General features: G+C 29.6%; 1 protein-coding gene across 2 annotated transcripts; it reads right to left on the bottom strand.

The window, feature by feature from the left end:
- Window positions 1–5,452: 5,452 nt before the first annotated feature.
- LOC119687583 (transcription factor mef2A-like) lies at window positions 5,453–16,384 on the bottom strand. Of its 2 annotated transcripts, XM_038101952.1 has the most exons (6): window positions 16,267–16,384; window positions 16,115–16,179; window positions 12,914–13,002; window positions 9,462–10,891; window positions 7,298–9,398; window positions 5,453–6,811 (listed from the first exon to the last, which is right to left on the bottom strand). In XM_038101952.1, the coding sequence occupies exons 4-6, from the start codon at window positions 10,644–10,646 to the stop codon at window positions 5,730–5,732; spliced, it is 4,368 nt and encodes a 1,455-aa protein (XP_037957880.1). In that variant the 5' UTR covers window positions 10,647–10,891; window positions 12,914–13,002; window positions 16,115–16,179; window positions 16,267–16,384; the 3' UTR covers window positions 5,453–5,729. The 2 variants fall into 2 exon arrangements, with proteins under 2 accessions (XP_037957880.1, XP_037957881.1); XM_038101953.1 differs by lacking the exons at window positions 16,115–16,179; window positions 16,267–16,384 and adding an exon at window positions 15,434–15,718.
- Window positions 16,385–18,998: the final 2,614 nt, after the last annotated feature.

The following is an 18,998-nucleotide window of genomic DNA, read 5'->3' as shown; positions in this document are numbered from 1 at the left end:
ATCAATTTAAATATATGAGATAGAAATGCTTATCACTGGCTTCTAGTATTCATTTTGTTTTATTAAAATTAAATTAATTAATTTTAGTGTTTAGAATTTTTATAATTCATATTGTACAGAACACAAAAAACATGTGTTAAGAAAATGCATTTAACTTATTTTAAAAGTGATGCCAATTTGTTTTAACCAGACTTAATACTGTTCTTTTAAAACTCTAAAAACAAAAATTACGGCTATTGTTAAGGTGCGAAAACGCAACAAGAAAATATATAGAAAACATAAATACCTAAAAACAATTGATCAATTGCTAAAACTAATTGTTCTTTTCGCATTGTTTTATTGTGCTTTTGCTTTTTTACAAAACATTTTCAAATGAAATTTTGTGTTTCTTATATACAAAATAAAACCATTTATAACAAATTTTTGTTTAACATACCTATAATAAATTTAGAAGTAAGTCGCTTTATAGGTTTTTTTTTTGTTTTTTTAAATAGACTTAGCTTAAATTTCAGAAATTATTTTAGAAAATTACCCACACAATTTTGTTAATTAAATGTATCTATTATTGATAATGCTGATTTATCAAAATAGTGTGAAATGTTGGTTTAAATTAAGATTTGCTTACGTTCTAAAGACAAAAATAAAAAAATATAAATTATTCTGTTCATGATCTTCTTTATAAAAAGAGTTAAAGAAAAATAAAGCTATGTAAAGACAATACGGAATTGAGTATCCTTGCTATTTTTCGAAATTTGTGTTTAATAATATCTGATACAAAAAATAATTACGTCTGCTAAATTATTTTATTGAAAATGTTTAATGCAAAATTCAAACACACTTCTGCGTTTTAATTGTAATTAATATTATATTATTTGTATTGCTTTCGACAATTCTCATATTATAATAATTGCCACTTATCACACTAATTGCTTGACATAAAAAATAAAATACACATATTAAAAGTAGTTCTTCAGTTTCCCTGAATTTGACTATCGAAGATAGTAGAAATATCGGAAAAATATTTTAATAAAATATTTGATTTGTTTTTAAATACAAATAATAAATTATAGTTTTTTGATTTCTATTTAAATGACCAATAAGCCCGGTAATAAATCATCATATTAAAAGTATATATATTATTATAACCCAGCCATAGATAATGACAGACTACTGTGTAGTTTTTTAATATACCTTAAAAAGTGTAATATTTGTATTTATTTTCCCCGGTACACAACTGTTAAATATTTATTCCTTTTAAATAATGTATCTTTGAACTGTTTTTTATTCGATAAAAAGATTTTAATAAAACAGTTTTTTAATTTTTGTACGCATATATACGTATATAACGTATATTTATATATTTTTACGTATACATATTTCTATTTTATATGTATATATAGTTTCGATTTATATAAAAATTGCCTACGCTCCAAAGTTTTTAGCTTCTTCACCAGGGTTAGTGATGATTATAATTCTTTATATAATATGTATATTTCTTTCAAATATGCATAGATAATTTTTATATAGGAAATAACTATATAAATAAATTAACATACATACATAAACTGAATAACTGTTTTGGTTTTAAAAGTACAAGCGATTTATAGTTGGGTTCAATACTAAAGACGTTGATATTGATAATACGAAATTGATTTTTATAATAAGAAATGTCGGTACATTCATATGTATTCTAATGAAAAAAGTCGCTAAAAAAATTGACTATTAAAAAGTCAAATCAGCAAATCGTGATTATTTACTAAAGTAATTAAATCAAAAATTGGAAATATCCTTATACAAAGTGGATTTACGTCCATGTTGTTATTATATTTTTAATTTCCAATCAAACTAATCTAAGAAGAAACCCAAAAAACTAAACGACAAAAAGTACAATTTTTTTTATTAAATATTTAGAGATATTGTTTTGTATTTTTGACAAAAAAAAATTATACGAATATGGTAGTAATTCGAATAGCAATAGAATAAAATTTTGGAGAACGTACACTATTTTAGTGTTTCGGATATGTCACTTTCATTTTTAGTGTGCTATTTGTGGTTCATTAACACTGAGATAAGGTTCTGTTTATTTTCATTTACTGTAAATAATAGATAATAACTATTAGGTCTGTTCCACGAGCTACTCGTAGTAACTTTGAGTAACAATGTGTATACAGGAGTACGTATTTGCCGCTGGCAAATTTTCGAGTAAATTAGAGCATCTGAGAGAGCGTAACATCCCTGTCGAAATTTGAAAATGCTACACAGACTTTACTCGTACATTTTATTTTAAGTAAAATTTGTGTGATGTGTGAATCAGCTGTTTACTTTATTTGCGTAGCACTGGTGTTCTCACCAGACCTTACACAAATCTGTAAAGAGCGTAATTTGGCACTTCATTTGTGTCACGCTCTCAATTTGTACTTTACTTGTGTTTTATTTGTGTTTTACTACGTGTAGCTCGTGGAATAGACCTATTATGTATACTGTATAATTAACATAAAGAGCTATTAATACATTGATCCTAAAAGCAAGCAAGCAATCGACACATGCGTTCCACAAAAGTATGCTTATATTCTGGTGCTCAATACCATTGGTGAAAAATACACAAAAATGAGATTTTTCAAATATTTTTCATCCACTCCATTCCACCTACTTGAGCTAAAATTTTACTCGACCTGTTGGAATACCTCCAAATAAATTTTTTCCGTGCAGATTTTTTTAAAATAAGATCTATATTTTTTTTTGGTAGGTGGAAAGCATAAAAAGCCATCGAGTAAGATTATTCTAATCTACAAAAATCACTTCTTAAGAATGAACAATAAAAATTTCAGTAATTTAACCTTAAAAATCATAGTACAGAGAAATTCGTTCTAGGTCTTCAGCGAATAATGGAGAATGCTTGCTTAGTATTATCTAGGAGATAATAATAATATACCAATTGATTTAATTGAAGATTTATGTTGCAATCATAACCCACAGCTGATAAGTAACAGATTAAATCATCATCAAAAATGCTATTAGAGGACTTTAAAATATGTTATATTTAAAACACAACATTAAAATGACCAGTTACTGAAGAAAATTCATTCCCGATATTAAAAATATGGATCCAATATTTTTTTCTGTTTTTTATTGCATCAATAGGTGTTGAAATCTAGACTAAAGAATATTTTACTCAATAATCTTAATTTTTGTACTAGTTACTTAAACGATTCCATTATAAATTTCATAAGTTGGGGAGTATTATTGTTCAATGCAACATTTTAATATATTAAATTCTGAAGAGCTTTTTCAGCGTAAAAACCTTAAAAAATGAACTTATGGAATACGGACAACTTCCGTTGCTATGAGATGAACGTAAAAATGTTGTTATAATGCAACATACAAATATACACTATAAAAACACACTATTCTACCAACAAATATCTGGAATGCCAAAATACTAGGAATGCCGGCATATAAAGTAGGTGAAAATAATTGAAATACTTGTTTTTATGTCATACTCAAATTGTTCTTAGTATTAGTGTTCTTACTATTTAAGACTAAAAAAAATATTTTTCAGTTTTCATATTTTCTTTTATTTTAAAATTTGTTATATACAAGGATAATATATCCTAGCGCTAAATGTTAATGACGGACTAAATAAAAATTTTAATAAAAACGCAAATTGAGAACCACATTTTCAAGTCAAATAAAAAATGTATAATAAAGTATTTGCATTTAATAAACACATTTGGTTGTCAGTGCTTCAAATATAATTCAACACAACGAACACAACGAGCTGCTCGAGAATATTCGAATATAATTGCTATTCTAGCATTCACTATTATATGTAAAAGTAAAAAATCAAGAATTATATTACCTGCTCTAGTTTGAGCAGCGAATTGTACACCCTCAAGCAGCTGATATAGCTTCAAGCAGCTGATACAGCTTCAAGCAGCTGATACAGCTTCAAGCAGCTGATGCAGCTTCAAGCAGCTAATGCAACTTCAAGCAGTTGATGCAACTTCAAGCAGCTAATGCAACTTCAAGCAGCTAATGCAACTTCAAGCAGCTGATGCAGCTTCAAGCAGCTGATGCAACTTCAAGCAGCTAATGCAACTTCAAGCAGCTAATGCAAATTCAAGCAGCTTATGCAACTTCAAGCAGCTGATGCAACTTCAATCAGCTGATGCAATTTCAATCAGATGATGCACCTTCAAGCAGTTGATGCAGCTTCAAGCAGCTGATACAGCTTCTAAAAGTACTAAGCATTTAAATTGTTCGATCTGAATGGAATTCGAATATACCCAAGCTTCTCCAGCATTGTCCTGCTTAAACAGTTTGAAACACTAACGTATAGCGTTCGTAGTATATAAAATATAATTACAATTATGATTAAAATTAAGAAAAGGAACCAAAAATTTTTATTAATTTTTTTATATTGACTTTAAGTGGTCCGTAAAAATAAAAACTTATTTGAACCATAAGTAATTTGTATATATGTATAACAGTTGAATATTGACTTGTTTGTTACATATTAATTTTTTGTTAGGTGTTTTAAATTTTGAACTTACAAACGATTAAAAAAAGTTCATCTTCTATCAACACACCCCTATCAATCAATATATAAATATATATATAATTATTTTTAACATAGTCAATTATTGTTTAATGATATATATTTGAAAAAGTTTAATAATGTTTTAAATGCAAAGGCAAATATTTATGTAGTTTCATATTTTTATAAAACTTTTACTAGTTTATTGCTTAATTTATAATCTGTACATATCCATTTGTAATGCAAAATTTGCAATTCTTCAAAACTTAAACAAACTAAAAATTTTATATTATTATTATTTTATTCTAGCATGATTCTAAATTAAATGTAACTAATATACCGAAACTTTTATGATTAACAGAACATTTCGCTCTCATATTTCACTTTTCATTTTGTTAGAAATAATAATAATTTCATTGCGATTTATGTAAGTGTTACACATATCGTATATCATATCTTAATTAATAAAAACAATGGTATAAAAGAAATTAAACAAAACTTATAAATATTAAATTTACAAAAAAAAGTAAAAATAAATGAATATTAAAAATTATAAAAAAAAAATTTGTGTTTAATATTAAATTTAATATTGAATAAAATTAAATATTATATATTAAAGAAAATAAAACTTTTTAAATAGCTAACGTAAAATATATACAGTTTAAGTGAAAAAACATACATATATAACACAATAAATGTGTTAATATGTATTGTATAGACATAACTTAATTTTTCGATACTTGGTTCAGTTTGTTTTACAAATAAATTAAACTTTCAATTCTTCATATGTATATAATATATAATATATAACATATAAATTATATCCATATGTTATAATATACAAATATATTTATATGATTCTTAATTCGTTGAAATCAAAAAATTTATACAAAAACGAAAGCTCTCAGAAGAGGTTTGGTGTCTTTTACATACTAAAGTTACAAATATGATATTTTTTAGATACATGTTTAAAAAGTAGATAGAAATGCACAATGGCTGTTAAATGTACATAGTACAATGTTATTGTTAAAAAAGATATTGATATATTTGTATGTATTTGAATTTGAATGAATGTATGAATTCATGTACGAATTCATATAATGGCATTTACTGTTTTAACTAAGCTGAAGTATTCAAAAAAAAATAAACTTAATAATAATGTAAAATAAATTAATCTCAATATGTTGAGGTTTCAACTAAATATCGACAAATCGCAATTAGTAGGGCTAGATAAAGAATTTGAATTAGAATTTGATAGCACAACATTAACCGTTGGTTCTGTGGAGCTCTTCTTTGTTAACATATTCGATGCTTTTTGATTTTTCTGCATTTGTTCATAATACATTCTACGTTTTTCCGCTGAAAGATTTGTTAAATTGAGTAGCGTACGTCGTCTTTCATAGAATTCACGCACCTTCTCGTTTGACTTAAGTACAGGATAATTTATTTCAGGCAAACCATTACTAACAATTAAGTTATTTTGTTGATGGTTATCTAATTGTTGTTGCTGTTGTTGTTGTTGTTGTTGTTGTTGTTGTGAAGATGAACGTGAGTTCTTCCCCTTAATTAAATCTTTTATGAGTTTCGGTGTTACTATACCATGTTTATAATCACTTAATTTTGGTATTAGAGCTGCGCGTCTATTATTTACCGGTTTACATTTTATGCCTTTATAAACAATTCCATTCCGTGCGTTATGGTTGTTGCATTGTGAGGTAGGTGCTGTTATCGTTGGCGTTGAGGAACTGGAAGTTGATTTCGTTTTACTGGAAGTGCCGTTGTTAGCAGTATTTGTATTGGCTATAGCATTTGAGTTCCCGCTTGATTTAGGCCGCGATGATTTTGTCAACACTGTTATAGGAGATGAAGATGTTCCATTTGGTGTATTGTTTGCAGAATTTGTAGTTATATTGACTGTTATTTCGACAGGAGAGTTTTGTGATTTATGCTGTGATAGGTTTGGTGGATTGGTAATTGTAATGCTACTTATTGAAAATTCACTGGATCCTGCATTATTATTCCCAGAAGTTTTTGCAGTTGAATTATTATTACTATTTTTACCACCATCCTTTTGTTTAGCATTAGCCGAAGTTGAGTTAAAGCGATTAGTATTCGTTGAACTTGATTCTGATAATCCATTTATATTATCATCAAACGCTGCAGGTCTATATTTAGATAATCTTGTTGATAGCGAATCTTTCCAAAACATCGGTGTATTGGTTACAGCACATTTTACTAAACCATACGAGTTACCTTCGCATATGTGAGGTACACCTAATAAACAAATAAGTAAACATAAATAAATGAGTTAATTAATTTTTACACATTTTTTAATAAATACACTAATACATATGAAAAAGTGAAAGAAGTAGGTTTTAAGTGCACTGAATATTGATGGAAACCACCAACAAATTAGCTAACTGTATTGTAATCCGTTGTCAAATCAGTGTGATTGGGAAAAATGGAATTGTGCCAAAAAATAATATTTTTGATTCATTTAATTTTATTACTAATGTGGGTCTCTGATTTTTCCATTTTTTTTTAAATTTTATTCAAATGTTTTTTATTTGAAACAAATAAATATTTTGATTGAGATTTTAGTTGATTTGGATTTGGTTCCTAATGGAAATTATATTATATATTATATATAATATATATATATGTATATCCAAAGACAAATCAACACATAATTTGCACATATAGTGTATTATATTATGTTGTAATAAGTTAGATAATATTTAAGTTTGGAATTAAACTAACCATATTTAAGTTCAGAACCACCGGAGGAGCGTTCAGTGACATTTGTTACAACTGGAGGTTTTGAGTAGGTTTCAATATGAGTAATGTCGAAATCAAAAAGTTCTCCAGACACTTCTGGTGGCAAAGTTATATCATCAATATTTATATATTCATCTTCAAGATCTTCTTCGTCTTCTTCTATAGCTTCTTCATCATCCGAAGTAAGATCAATTTGATCGATAATTTTATAATCTGAAAATAAGTCACTCAATTTTTCTGAACTTTGATGGCTCAGTACAGCAACTTGATTAGAGTCAGTTATTTCATATATTAGCTGTTCGTCTGTAGGTATATAAAGTGGATGAGCTGTACGACCATTTTCTATAATGCATGGTTTTATGACCATGTCATCACCATCGTTAACTGTATCATCTGTTAGAGATGGAATGCTAAATATTTGAAAATGTGCATCAATTGTGTTAATGGGTGTTTCATTTATTTCGCTATTAATCGTTGTTAGTGGAGAGTTTGCATTATCCGAACAGAAGCTGATATTATCATTACTTTCTGATTCGGAGGAAAAAGGTAAAATCAAACCAGTTGGTTCCTCAAATCCGTGTGGAATTGATATACTATCATCGAAACTCATTGAATTTTGTTCAAACATCAGATGGAAGCTCAAATCGTTGTTAGTTTTTGTATCAGGCTTTTGGTCCGGTATTAACTCTATCTCTGGTTGTTGAATTTCGACTTGCTCCAATTGTTGTTGCTGCTGATCTATTAATAGTTGTTCAATTTGTTGTTGCTCCAATTGCTGTTGTTCTAATTGTTGTTGCTCTAACGAATCGAATTGATTTTGCTCGAAATGTTCTTGTTGCAATAAAAACACACGTTCTAGTTGTTGTAGTTGTATATTGTCTTGCTCCATTTGTTGATTCAGTATTAATAATAATTCTTCATCTATAGCATTAGTTATTGGAATTGGGTAATCTACTGTTAAAGGCGTATCTTGGTCGTTTATAGATATTTTAAAGCTATCATCAGTGCTGTTTGGTTCAAAATGTACATACTCTTCTGGCTGTTGTTGTTGTTGCAATAAGTGCGAATGTTGTTGAAAAAATGTGGATTGTAGCTGTTGAGGTATATGTTGGATTTGTATGGTATGCTGTTGTTGTAAAGGCTGCAGAGGTGGAACTTGTACTTGAGTTTGGGGCTGTAAATTTTGAGTAACATTTGGTACATTTTGAACTTGTAATGGTGATGGAGGTTGTATATGATATTTATATTGCGGAGATTGTACTTGTTGCTGGATTTGTTGTTTTGTATGCTGCGGTTGTTGCTGTTTTGGGTTTTGTTGCTGGCAAATGATGGCAAAGTCGCTGACACTAACCTGCACATGTTGCAGTTGTTGCTGGTTTTGTTGTTGAGGATTTTGTTGTTGTTGACTTTGTTGACTCTGGCTTTGTTGTTGCTGTTGGCTTATAATCATGGCATCTGTGTGGTCCTCAAAACGCATTCGTTTGGCTGGTGGTTCATGTATTTTATTCTGTTGAGTTGACATATCAAATGCATTTTCATCAAATGTTATATCGGGTGTACTATTATTCAACAACTCATTAATAAACTTAGAGTCTAACATGTCATCCAAAGTTAGCATCGATGTATCTTCAGACTGATTAAATTGCTGCATTGTATCTTGTGATCCTTCTTCTGATGTAAAATTAAGTTCTGGCAGTAAAGTTAAGATATCAGGTAAAGCGTCATCATCCATAGTCAAATTATCAGTTCTGCTTTCACTTGATTGTTGTGTTTTATTATTATCAGTTTTTGAGTTGCTTGATCCTGTTTCCATATTTGAATACTCAGTCGATTTTTCCGGTTCTCTTGTTATTGATTGCACAGCTTGTTGAATCTCACTTGCATTTTGAACATATTTCGACACTTCTTCAATTGTTATTGTTTTTTCGGTTCTAATTTTAGGTCCATTTATAATCGAAACAGATGTTATTATTGGTTTTTCTGGTAAGTCAGCTGTGTTCACACTTCCGCGATCACATTCCGCACTGGAATTTGACGTTAAGGAATCAACAGACTCTTGTCCAATGAATAAAGGACTTTTGATCTGTTAAAAATATAAATAAGATATTAAAATAAATAAAAAATAAAAAAATAATGCTAAAAGCACCTTTTTTTTAGATGATATATTGCTTGTAGAAGGCGGATCACCGGTAAATTTTTCTTTTGGTTCTTTTATTGTAATTAGCCCCGCTGGCGAAAAAGGGTACTCATTCGATACCGAGCTTGTTTCTGATGGTATAGAACACACCATTTTTGGAGTTGGAGGCAGAGAACACGATGAATTAGACGACGATGAAAAAACTGTTATAGGCTGTATTGTATCTAGCACTGAAGATAATTTACTTCCACCAAGATTACTAGCCATGATTGCATCATTCGAATTGGAACTAGTTGAAATTGATGAAGTGACTATAGTAGATGCAAGAGGTGAGCTTACACTTGATGATTTTTTCGAACTTTTGCTAGAACTTTGTGATAATTCTAAATTAATTGATGAAGAAGGTGAGGAATGCGCGCTTGGTGTAAAATGACATGATCGATGTTTCGATTTACTACGAGATCGGCTACTGCCACTAGACATGCTACTTGAACTAGAAGAGTGTTCACTGCTTTTATGACGACTTGTAGTGTATGTCGAAGAAAGAGATGACGAAGACGCATTGGAACAGGTTGACAGTGTGCCTGAAGATGGTGAACCAGCTATATCAGTATTAATAATATCACGCACAATTTCTTGAGTGGCATCGGTAGGATGTAAATTCAAATGCTCCCCTGGTACCATTTGCATAATTTTACTAGGTACTGCACTCAATATATTTGGATGGTGTAAAGTCATATGATTTTTCAGACCAACTTTTTTATACACCCCTGAGCAATAATTACAAACAACAACTTCCAAAGCTGTTTGCTTGGGCGCTATACCATAATAATGCATGTCATTACCATTTAGCCGTTGCACTTGTTTCATTTTATACGGAGACCGTTGCTTAACCTCTGCAATAGTGGACGGTATTTCCTCGATGCAACTCTTCACAGTGCTGCTTGATTCGAAAAAGTGCGTCCATTTCTGTCCTCGTAACTTGTAAAGCGGATTATCAACAAAACTAATAGACTTTATGGGTCTCGAGGAACTAGACGAACTACTTGAATGAGATGAAGATGTAGTTGCCTGAATTTGATTCGACACATCAACCTGTGTGCTGACTTTTGGAATACTTCCTGTTGTTGAGCTTAAATTAGGCAGAGGTTTTACAACTTTTTCCAAGTAAACAGAAGCCTCGTTCGTTGGCATTTTTATAAATAAGGCAGTTAGTGCCTGTAAACTTTCTAGGTCTGACAGGTTTTTCAGTTGAACAGGAACAAAGAGGTTATTAGCAAGCTTTTACGATAAGAAGCTAGCTAATCAGCACTTAGTTAAAATATTTATCACTATGACAATTCGTAGCAGAATAATAAAATATTTTTTATTAAATGCTAATAGTCGCTACTTTTTGTTTAAAAAATATCACACTTGTATCTTAACCGAGTTGTTTAAATCTGTAAAAAAATGGAAACGATAACGAATATTAAATAATTTGCAATACAAAATATTTTTCGTTTAAATTATTTATTTTCTGAAAAATATATGAACAAGTGACAAAGTGACAGAAAGTTAAACTAATGAGTTTGGTTTGTAATTTAAATCCTAAAAAATATCTGGTTTTATTGTGACTACATATTTTCCTGACATTTATGCAACCGATATACTTTTTATGGGTGTGATTTGATGATTTAATGGGTTAAGACAAATTCTGAAACAACTGTTTGATAGCAAATATTTATTACAGTTTTTTATATACATAATTGAATCGTCTTCTGAAATTGGATACATTAGAGAGTCACAGTTTATAAATATAAATAAATAGTGACAGTGCAGATTTTCATTTGAAAGCAAGTGTTCTACAGCTCTTAGTCATCAATAACAATGTCAAGTAATCAATAATATTACAAGATTGCAATTGGTTTGGTATATGGATGTGTTATCTCGGAAGATTCTATTTAAATAAGTTAATTAATTTTTTTATATTTCTAGTAGTCGTATTAATAAGCAATGAAACATTCTAATATTTTATATGAGCTAAACATAGTGGACATAGTAGATATATATTTTGGAAATTAACTTAATGTTATTTATATGAAATATTAAAATGTTTGGAACTGTAATTTATATTAAATTATAAAATTTATTCATAAAATTTTTAAAAAGAAATTTTTCACTCATATTTGCATACGGTTTTATAGTATATTTAATATTAGTATATTTTATTTTTTATAGGCATGAAATAAAAAAGAAATTACAATACGAATACATGGGTTAGGATGTAAATAGGTGAAAGTAGAGTGAAAAGAAGTGTTGCTAGATATAAGGGAGAAATTAGAGCATGGGTGAATGTTTACTGATTCGAGTCTAGATTGAGGTGAAGAAATTTGGCCACTCCAAAGTGTTAAAGCCATAGATTTATGAGACTGAAATGAGTGCATTAAGACTGAATTCAGGTTATTGTCTTAAGTGAATAAAATTTCTACAACTGACAATTTACTAGAATCTCAAAAATAATAGGAATAGGAATTATTTGTATTTGTAAACTTGATATGCAGTTCCAATACGCCGAATATAAAAATATGCTATTAAATAATATTTTATCTTCAATAATAGAATTTCTGTTTTTTTTTTCAATTAAGTGGAATTAGAACTGACTCAGATACTGCTAACTATTTATCATTCGTAAAAAATTTAGTTTTCTTCTTTCTCTCAATTAAGTAGACTCAAATAATGCTGTTGTTAGTATAACCTATCTGAGAACCCTGAAAGCAGGAAAAGATAAATAGATTATGACAGCTTCCAAGAGCGCCAGCATTTACGTTTTTGAGTTATTTGTCTTTTTAGATGACCAAGCGCCGTAAGTGATCTGAAAGCAAGTGAGCGATTGTTTTGAGGCTTTCGCATTTTAATTTAAATATTTAAATTCTTTACTATGTAATGCATAGAAGAATTACTCACCACATAGTTACCACAAATTTACTACTTTAACACACCACTGTGTTGGCTAGCGTAAAAATATAGATAAACTTCAAATTTATATATAGTAAATTTTTGTCTTTCTTTTTCATTTTGTATTCTGTCTATGTAATAAATATATTATACTCCTTTCTGATTGTTTCTTTAGTATTTGGAAATTATTATTATTATAATGCAATACTCATTACAGGGGTTCAAGAACGGCCGGATCTATGTCCCGAAGCCACTCGTCACGTACGACGACCAAGTAACGTAATCCACACCCAAAATGGACTACACAAGTAGGTCTCTGCAGGCTACAATAACAACAAGTCACTACTTCGTATATCTTAAAAATATTATATAAGAACATTTTTCGAAGTCACTAATTTAAATAAAATATATAAATTTTTTAATGTGTTTAACTACCATCTGCAACTTTTTACGTATTACATATAATAATTATGAATTAGTGTAATTAATAAAATTAATATATTTGTATATAAGACAATATCACATACCCCCGTAAGTCAGCTTCGCAACTTCTGAGAAATTTCATAAACAACGGCAAAATATTTGATGTTATCGTTATGGGTGGTGGAGCGCCCTTCTAAAAAATTAAGAGAAAACAAATTTTATGAATTTTACAGATTTGTTGACATTATTTATTGATATCTTTTTACTATACATATATATATATATAACAGATAAAATTAAAATTTTTTCTTTAAAAAATAAAACGCGTCTAATCACACATTGAGAGTGATTCCATTAAAAATCTTTCTGAACAATTGTTTCAATTAATATCAAAGCGAACTGCGTAGACCCCATTTTTATACGATCGAATTGTTTATAATTCTAAGAATTTTTACAATTATTTTCCATTGAACAAAATTTTACATTGAACAAAATAAGGTGTTTAAAACACACATTGCACAACGAATAAAAATAATTTGTAGAATCTTAGGTTTGGATTTGCTACTAGTTATTCGGTAACTAGTAACTATTTTTCAGGTTAGAAAGGGCAATGTATACGTATATAAAAATGTTTCTTTAAATCACTTTTAAATTGTTCTAACATTATGAAGTTCAAGAGTAACTAGTATATACGAATTCGAACATGTGACTCCATTTCTTGGACTTTCAAGTTCCCTAGTTTTTTTGTTTGAAAAAATTAATGTAGAGAGTTTTAAAGTAAATAAGCAATATCTGTTCAAGAAAATAGTTTGTAAATAAAGATCACCGAATTCAACATCATATATGTATTAAAAATTTGTGAGTTTCGCAAAATATTAAGTCGCTTATGTTACAATTGTAATAATTATGAACACTATCACAGCAGTTTAATTGAAGGCTGCCTTGAGGTATTCTTGGGAACTAGAGGGTTAAGACTTTATTCATATCTACATATAAAAAAATAAAAAGTTTTTTTAAATATGTCCGTTGAAGTGTTATATTTTGGGTTGCTATAAAAATTTGTACCACCAATCCTGTCAATCAAAATAAGATCCTTGAAAAATTGTAGAGAAGTACAAAACCATTTTATATTTTTTATATTGTTTAACGAATGAATACATGAACACGATAAAAAACTGAACACATTTCTATATAAAAAATAAATATATGTTAATTAATGTTGATTTTTGCGATTATTTAAGTCGCAAAAATGTGATTTATTCAATATGTATTTAGTATGCAAGACGTCAAGATGCAAAAATATTTATGAAAACTCAATATATTCCAAAGTACATATTAGATTAGAAACATATTAGATTAGCATAAATCTGAAGAAGACAAACGATATATATTCTCGATTAGAATAACAAGTCCATTTAGTAATGTATGTATATTTTTAAGATCACATTAAACTGAAATAGACAGGATATATGCATATATTCTCAATCAGAATAACAAATCGATTCAGGAATACATACATATGTGTCCTTTTTTCGTAAAGTAGTCTCGCTGCTTCGGAGCTAATCGTATGAAACAATCCAAATATTATAAAATTAGTTATATATGCATTTATGCATTATATAGCATAAATTAGGCCCTTCCCAAGCAAAAGCACTGTAAAAAATTATTAAATTGGATTTACACAATAAAAGAATATCGTATAGAAAAGAAACTTCCATAAAAAAATAAAACGAGAACATCACTTGATGTAGTATACAAATTATTGACATATATTTATTATCAGAGGATAATTGTCTTTAGGATCAAAATTATAGAAGAATATCAATATGAATTTCGTAAAAACTGATCAACTTGGTTTTTTCCGATATATGGACTTGAATAAAAAATGGAAGGCTTTAATTAACGAGAAACTGGTAAACCAAGAATTGTAAAACTAAGCCAAAATTAAAGATATATTGTGACGTTAAACTGGGATCAATTTAGACAAAATGCAATAAAAGTTTCGTGATGGCCTGTTTCTGATACAAAATAGATTATGGACGATTTTTTAATCAAATTGGGAAGCAATTATACCGCATGAGTTTCAAACCACTTTAAAATAATTTTTTAAAACCTATAAGCTTATATTATTATTTATTTGTAATCAATTAATGATTTTAAAACAATTTTAAATTTAATATATATACTTTGTATATGTATTAATATAATTCCACTTATGAATCTAAGCTTGAGGTGAATAATTCCCATTGAGGTGAGCTACTGACGACGCTGTCAAATTATCGTAACGCACAAAACAACAATCTATTTAGTGTTTAATATTTAAATTAGAAAATATTTCGTTGTTACATTAAAATTTGTTACAGCATTTATAAACAATTTGTAATATTATCACATGAGAACTTTTTGCAAATGTTTAAAATATATCCATCCATGCCAAAAAAGATCTGATAAGATAATTATCTATGTGAAGACGACAAATTGACCCTTCGTACCGACCACAACATTGTATATTTGATTTCTTATATACAGAACCATTTTGTTATTTTAAGCATGAGATGAATGACATGATTTAGAATGTCTTAAAAATTACACTTCATTATTTTATATTTATTTATTAAACTTACTCATCAGTTTAAATCAAAACCAACGCCAGCATTTCTAAATAAAAACAATGCTCGCGCACAATCGACATATTTACACGTTTAAGACACCAAACTAAAAAAAAAATTATACACTTATCATAACGCCAACAACAACAAACCCTTTTTCAAACGTTGCTGTCCAACTAATGCCGGTATTATACCAACAACAAACACTGTGTCGTATATGCCAGTAGTAAATCTACTTATTTGTTTATTTACATGTGTTTGCATGTGTAGTTTCATATTACAAAATCACAAATTAAATTCAGAACTATTTTATTTACTTCGTTTTTGTTTTTATGCTTTCTCTTTTTACTTTTTAATCACTTTTATTGCTGTTTCTGTTTCTTGTTTAAATAAAGGGACACAAAACAAAATAAAACGTTCATTTCCAGATAAAAAATGGCAACATTTTGCATTTGTATAATGATTATTAACACAACTACATTAACAAAAGCTATTGCCTTCGCATGTACAATGGCAACTATAAACAGCTGATTTTGCAGCTGATATGTGTGGTGTCTCACTATTGTCACAGTAAAACTAGCATCCTCATTAAATTAAATTAAATTTTTTTTCCAAATTTTTAAAATCCATTTTAAGAAATACAAATATGATTTTATACATATAATTTACTTTTAGTTCACATTTCACACAACTTACCCTTTTTTGCTAACATGGGACATATGCGGGGGTACGAACACGCGTTTGCTTACGCTCCTCACTCTCTGCAAATTTAATGTATGCACTAATATTTACACGCACACAAAAAAATTTCATTCTATTTTATTACAAAAACAAACTGAATTTCTTACCCGTACAAGAAATTTCGCAACTAAACTGAAAATAATATTTAATTTTTATTATTGTCTAATCATTTCTGACGTTTTTTACAACAAACTTTGTATAATTTACTAACAATATATTTTTTTTCTCATTCTAGTGTTTATTAAGTCAAACTTTTTCCTAATCGTTACAAAACAGACGGTTACTTTTTATAAATAACCAGATAGCATTGATGTACGCAACATGATTTAACAACTTAAATAAAAACAATAATGAATATATTAATATATTATCCTTGTTTTTTAAAATAATATACAAATTGTTATAATTAAATAAAATAAATTATAAGAAGAAATAAATTAAGATTATATTTCTTTATTAAGATTGGTAACAAAAATATATATATACATCGTCAAAATTAAATCAGTAAATTTGGTAAAAAAATATTTCTGTTCTCATATGCATTCTTTAAAACAGTTACCAGTTCACATAATGGCCGCGTGCAAGTTCGAGTAAATTGAGGTAAAGTAAATAAAAATTTCCTAGGTATTCTTTGCACCGCATTTATGTAAATATTTATTTATTTAGTTATTTATTTATTGTACTTATTTATTATTTTTGGTTACAAGTTTTCAAATTTATTTATTTATTTATTAAACATCTAATAAAATTTTCACAACGGTAAGACCTAATTTACTTAACTTTTATCTAATTTACCCTCCTCGACATTCTGGTAAATACCAACATACCGACATTATTTACTATTTCCCTCAACTTACCGTCAATTTACGCGAACTCGCACACGGTTATATAAGTTATTTTATTATATATACTGTATATATACTGTCCACCTAATCAACCAATTAAAAGTCATCAATTCGCAAATTATTTCAAAACGCTCGGGCCCAATTTCGTAGCAGCAGGTGACTTTAACGCCAAGCATACTCATTGGGGCTCAAGATTAATAACACCCAGAGGACGCGAGCTATTAAAAACGATACAAGAAAGCAACCTATTTCACCTATCTACTGGCGAACCCACTTACTGGCCGACAGATCTAAATAAAACACCAGATGTCATTGACTTTTGCATTTGTAAGGGTGTACCCATAAATAATCTAACCTTGCGGTCGTCGTTAGATCTTTCGTCTGACCACTCTCCTCTTCTGTTAGAAATTCATTCGAATATCGTTTTAAAAACTCCAGAACTCAGACTTCACAACAAAAGAACTGATTGGGCTATTTTCCGTAGTTACATTAGCGAACACCTCTCGACACATATTCCTCTTAAAACTAATCATGACATTGAAGCCGCAGTAGAACAATTCAACAAAATTGTACAAAAGGCAGCTTGGTCTGCAACTCCGTCTACACAGAATTGTAGGACTGTACATCTAGACAAGGATATCAAAGAATAACTACTTGTAAAACGTAAATTACGTAGGGTTTGGCAGATGACGAGAGATCCTAACGATAAGAGGCGCCTGAATGTAGCCACTAAAAAACTCAAAATAAATCTAGAGGCAAGAAAAAATGCAAGCATTGCAACTTACTTAGCAAGCTTGTCTCCCTCTGAGGCCACTGAGTACTCCTTGTGGAAAGCCACACGCATACTTAATGCACCAACATCGCATATACCACCAATAAGGATGAGTAATGGGCAATGGGCTAAAACTGATGCTGATAAAGCGAAAACTTTTGCAGTGCATCTTGGTAAAGTCTTTCAGCCACGCTGCTCAAAAAATAATCTGAAAGACTCTGAAGTTGAAGCTTTTCTTCACACACCGCATCAATTAGACTTTCCTATTCCTAGGTCTTTGACTCGTGAATTAAAGTGGGTCATAAAAAACAAAATTAAAACCAGAAAAGCTCCAGGATATGATCTGATAACCGGAAAGGTGCTACATGAGCTACCAGATGTGGGTTTTAAATTCATAAACCAATTGTTCAATGCAATTTGCACCTGTGAACACTACCCAGCTCAATGGAAAGTCGCTCAAATTATATTAATTCCAAAACCCGGTAAGCCCGTCGAACTTGCAACATCTTACAGACCGATCAGCTTACTTCCGGTGTTGTCAAAAGTATTTGAGAGAGTATTCCTAAAACGTCTAAAGCCAGTTATCGAAAATAGATGTCTGATTCCCAACCACCAATTCGGGTTTCGCGAACATCACTCTACTATTGAACAAGTAAATAGAGTATACAACTTTGCAAGACTTGTATTGGAAAATAAAGAATACTGCACAGCAGCCTTTATCGATATAACACAAGCATTCGATAAAGTATGGCACACTGGACAAATTAAAGTTACAACTCCCGCATAGCTACTTCTCCGTCTTAAAATCATATATACTAGATCGGCACTTTATGGTTAAAATGAATAGCTGTCACACTGAACTTTTTCAAATAGAGGCTGGAGTTCCCCAAGGAAGTGTGTTGGGTCCTACTCTATATACTCTGTTCACAGCAGATCTCCCACTCAGGGCTAAAACATACACTGCAACATTTGCGGATGATACTGTAGTGATGGCGAAACACGCAGATCCTGTAGTAGCTTCACAACTTTTGCAAAGTAATCTGAACGATGTCAACGCATGGCTAGACATTTGGCACATTGAAGCTAACGATAACAAATCAGTTCAAACTACTTTTACACTCCGCCACGGTACCTGCCCTTCCGTTAGACTGAATGGCCGTGAATTGCCGCAAGCTGAAAACGCCAAATATCTAGGTGTACATTTTGATCGCCGTCTAAATTG

Source organism: Teleopsis dalmanni, chromosome X (assembly GCF_002237135.1).
Source record: "Teleopsis dalmanni isolate 2A chromosome X, ASM223713v2, whole genome shotgun sequence".
NCBI lineage: Eukaryota > Metazoa > Arthropoda > Insecta > Diptera > Diopsidae > Teleopsis > Teleopsis dalmanni.
This window is presented reverse-complemented; position numbering and strand designations above follow the sequence as displayed.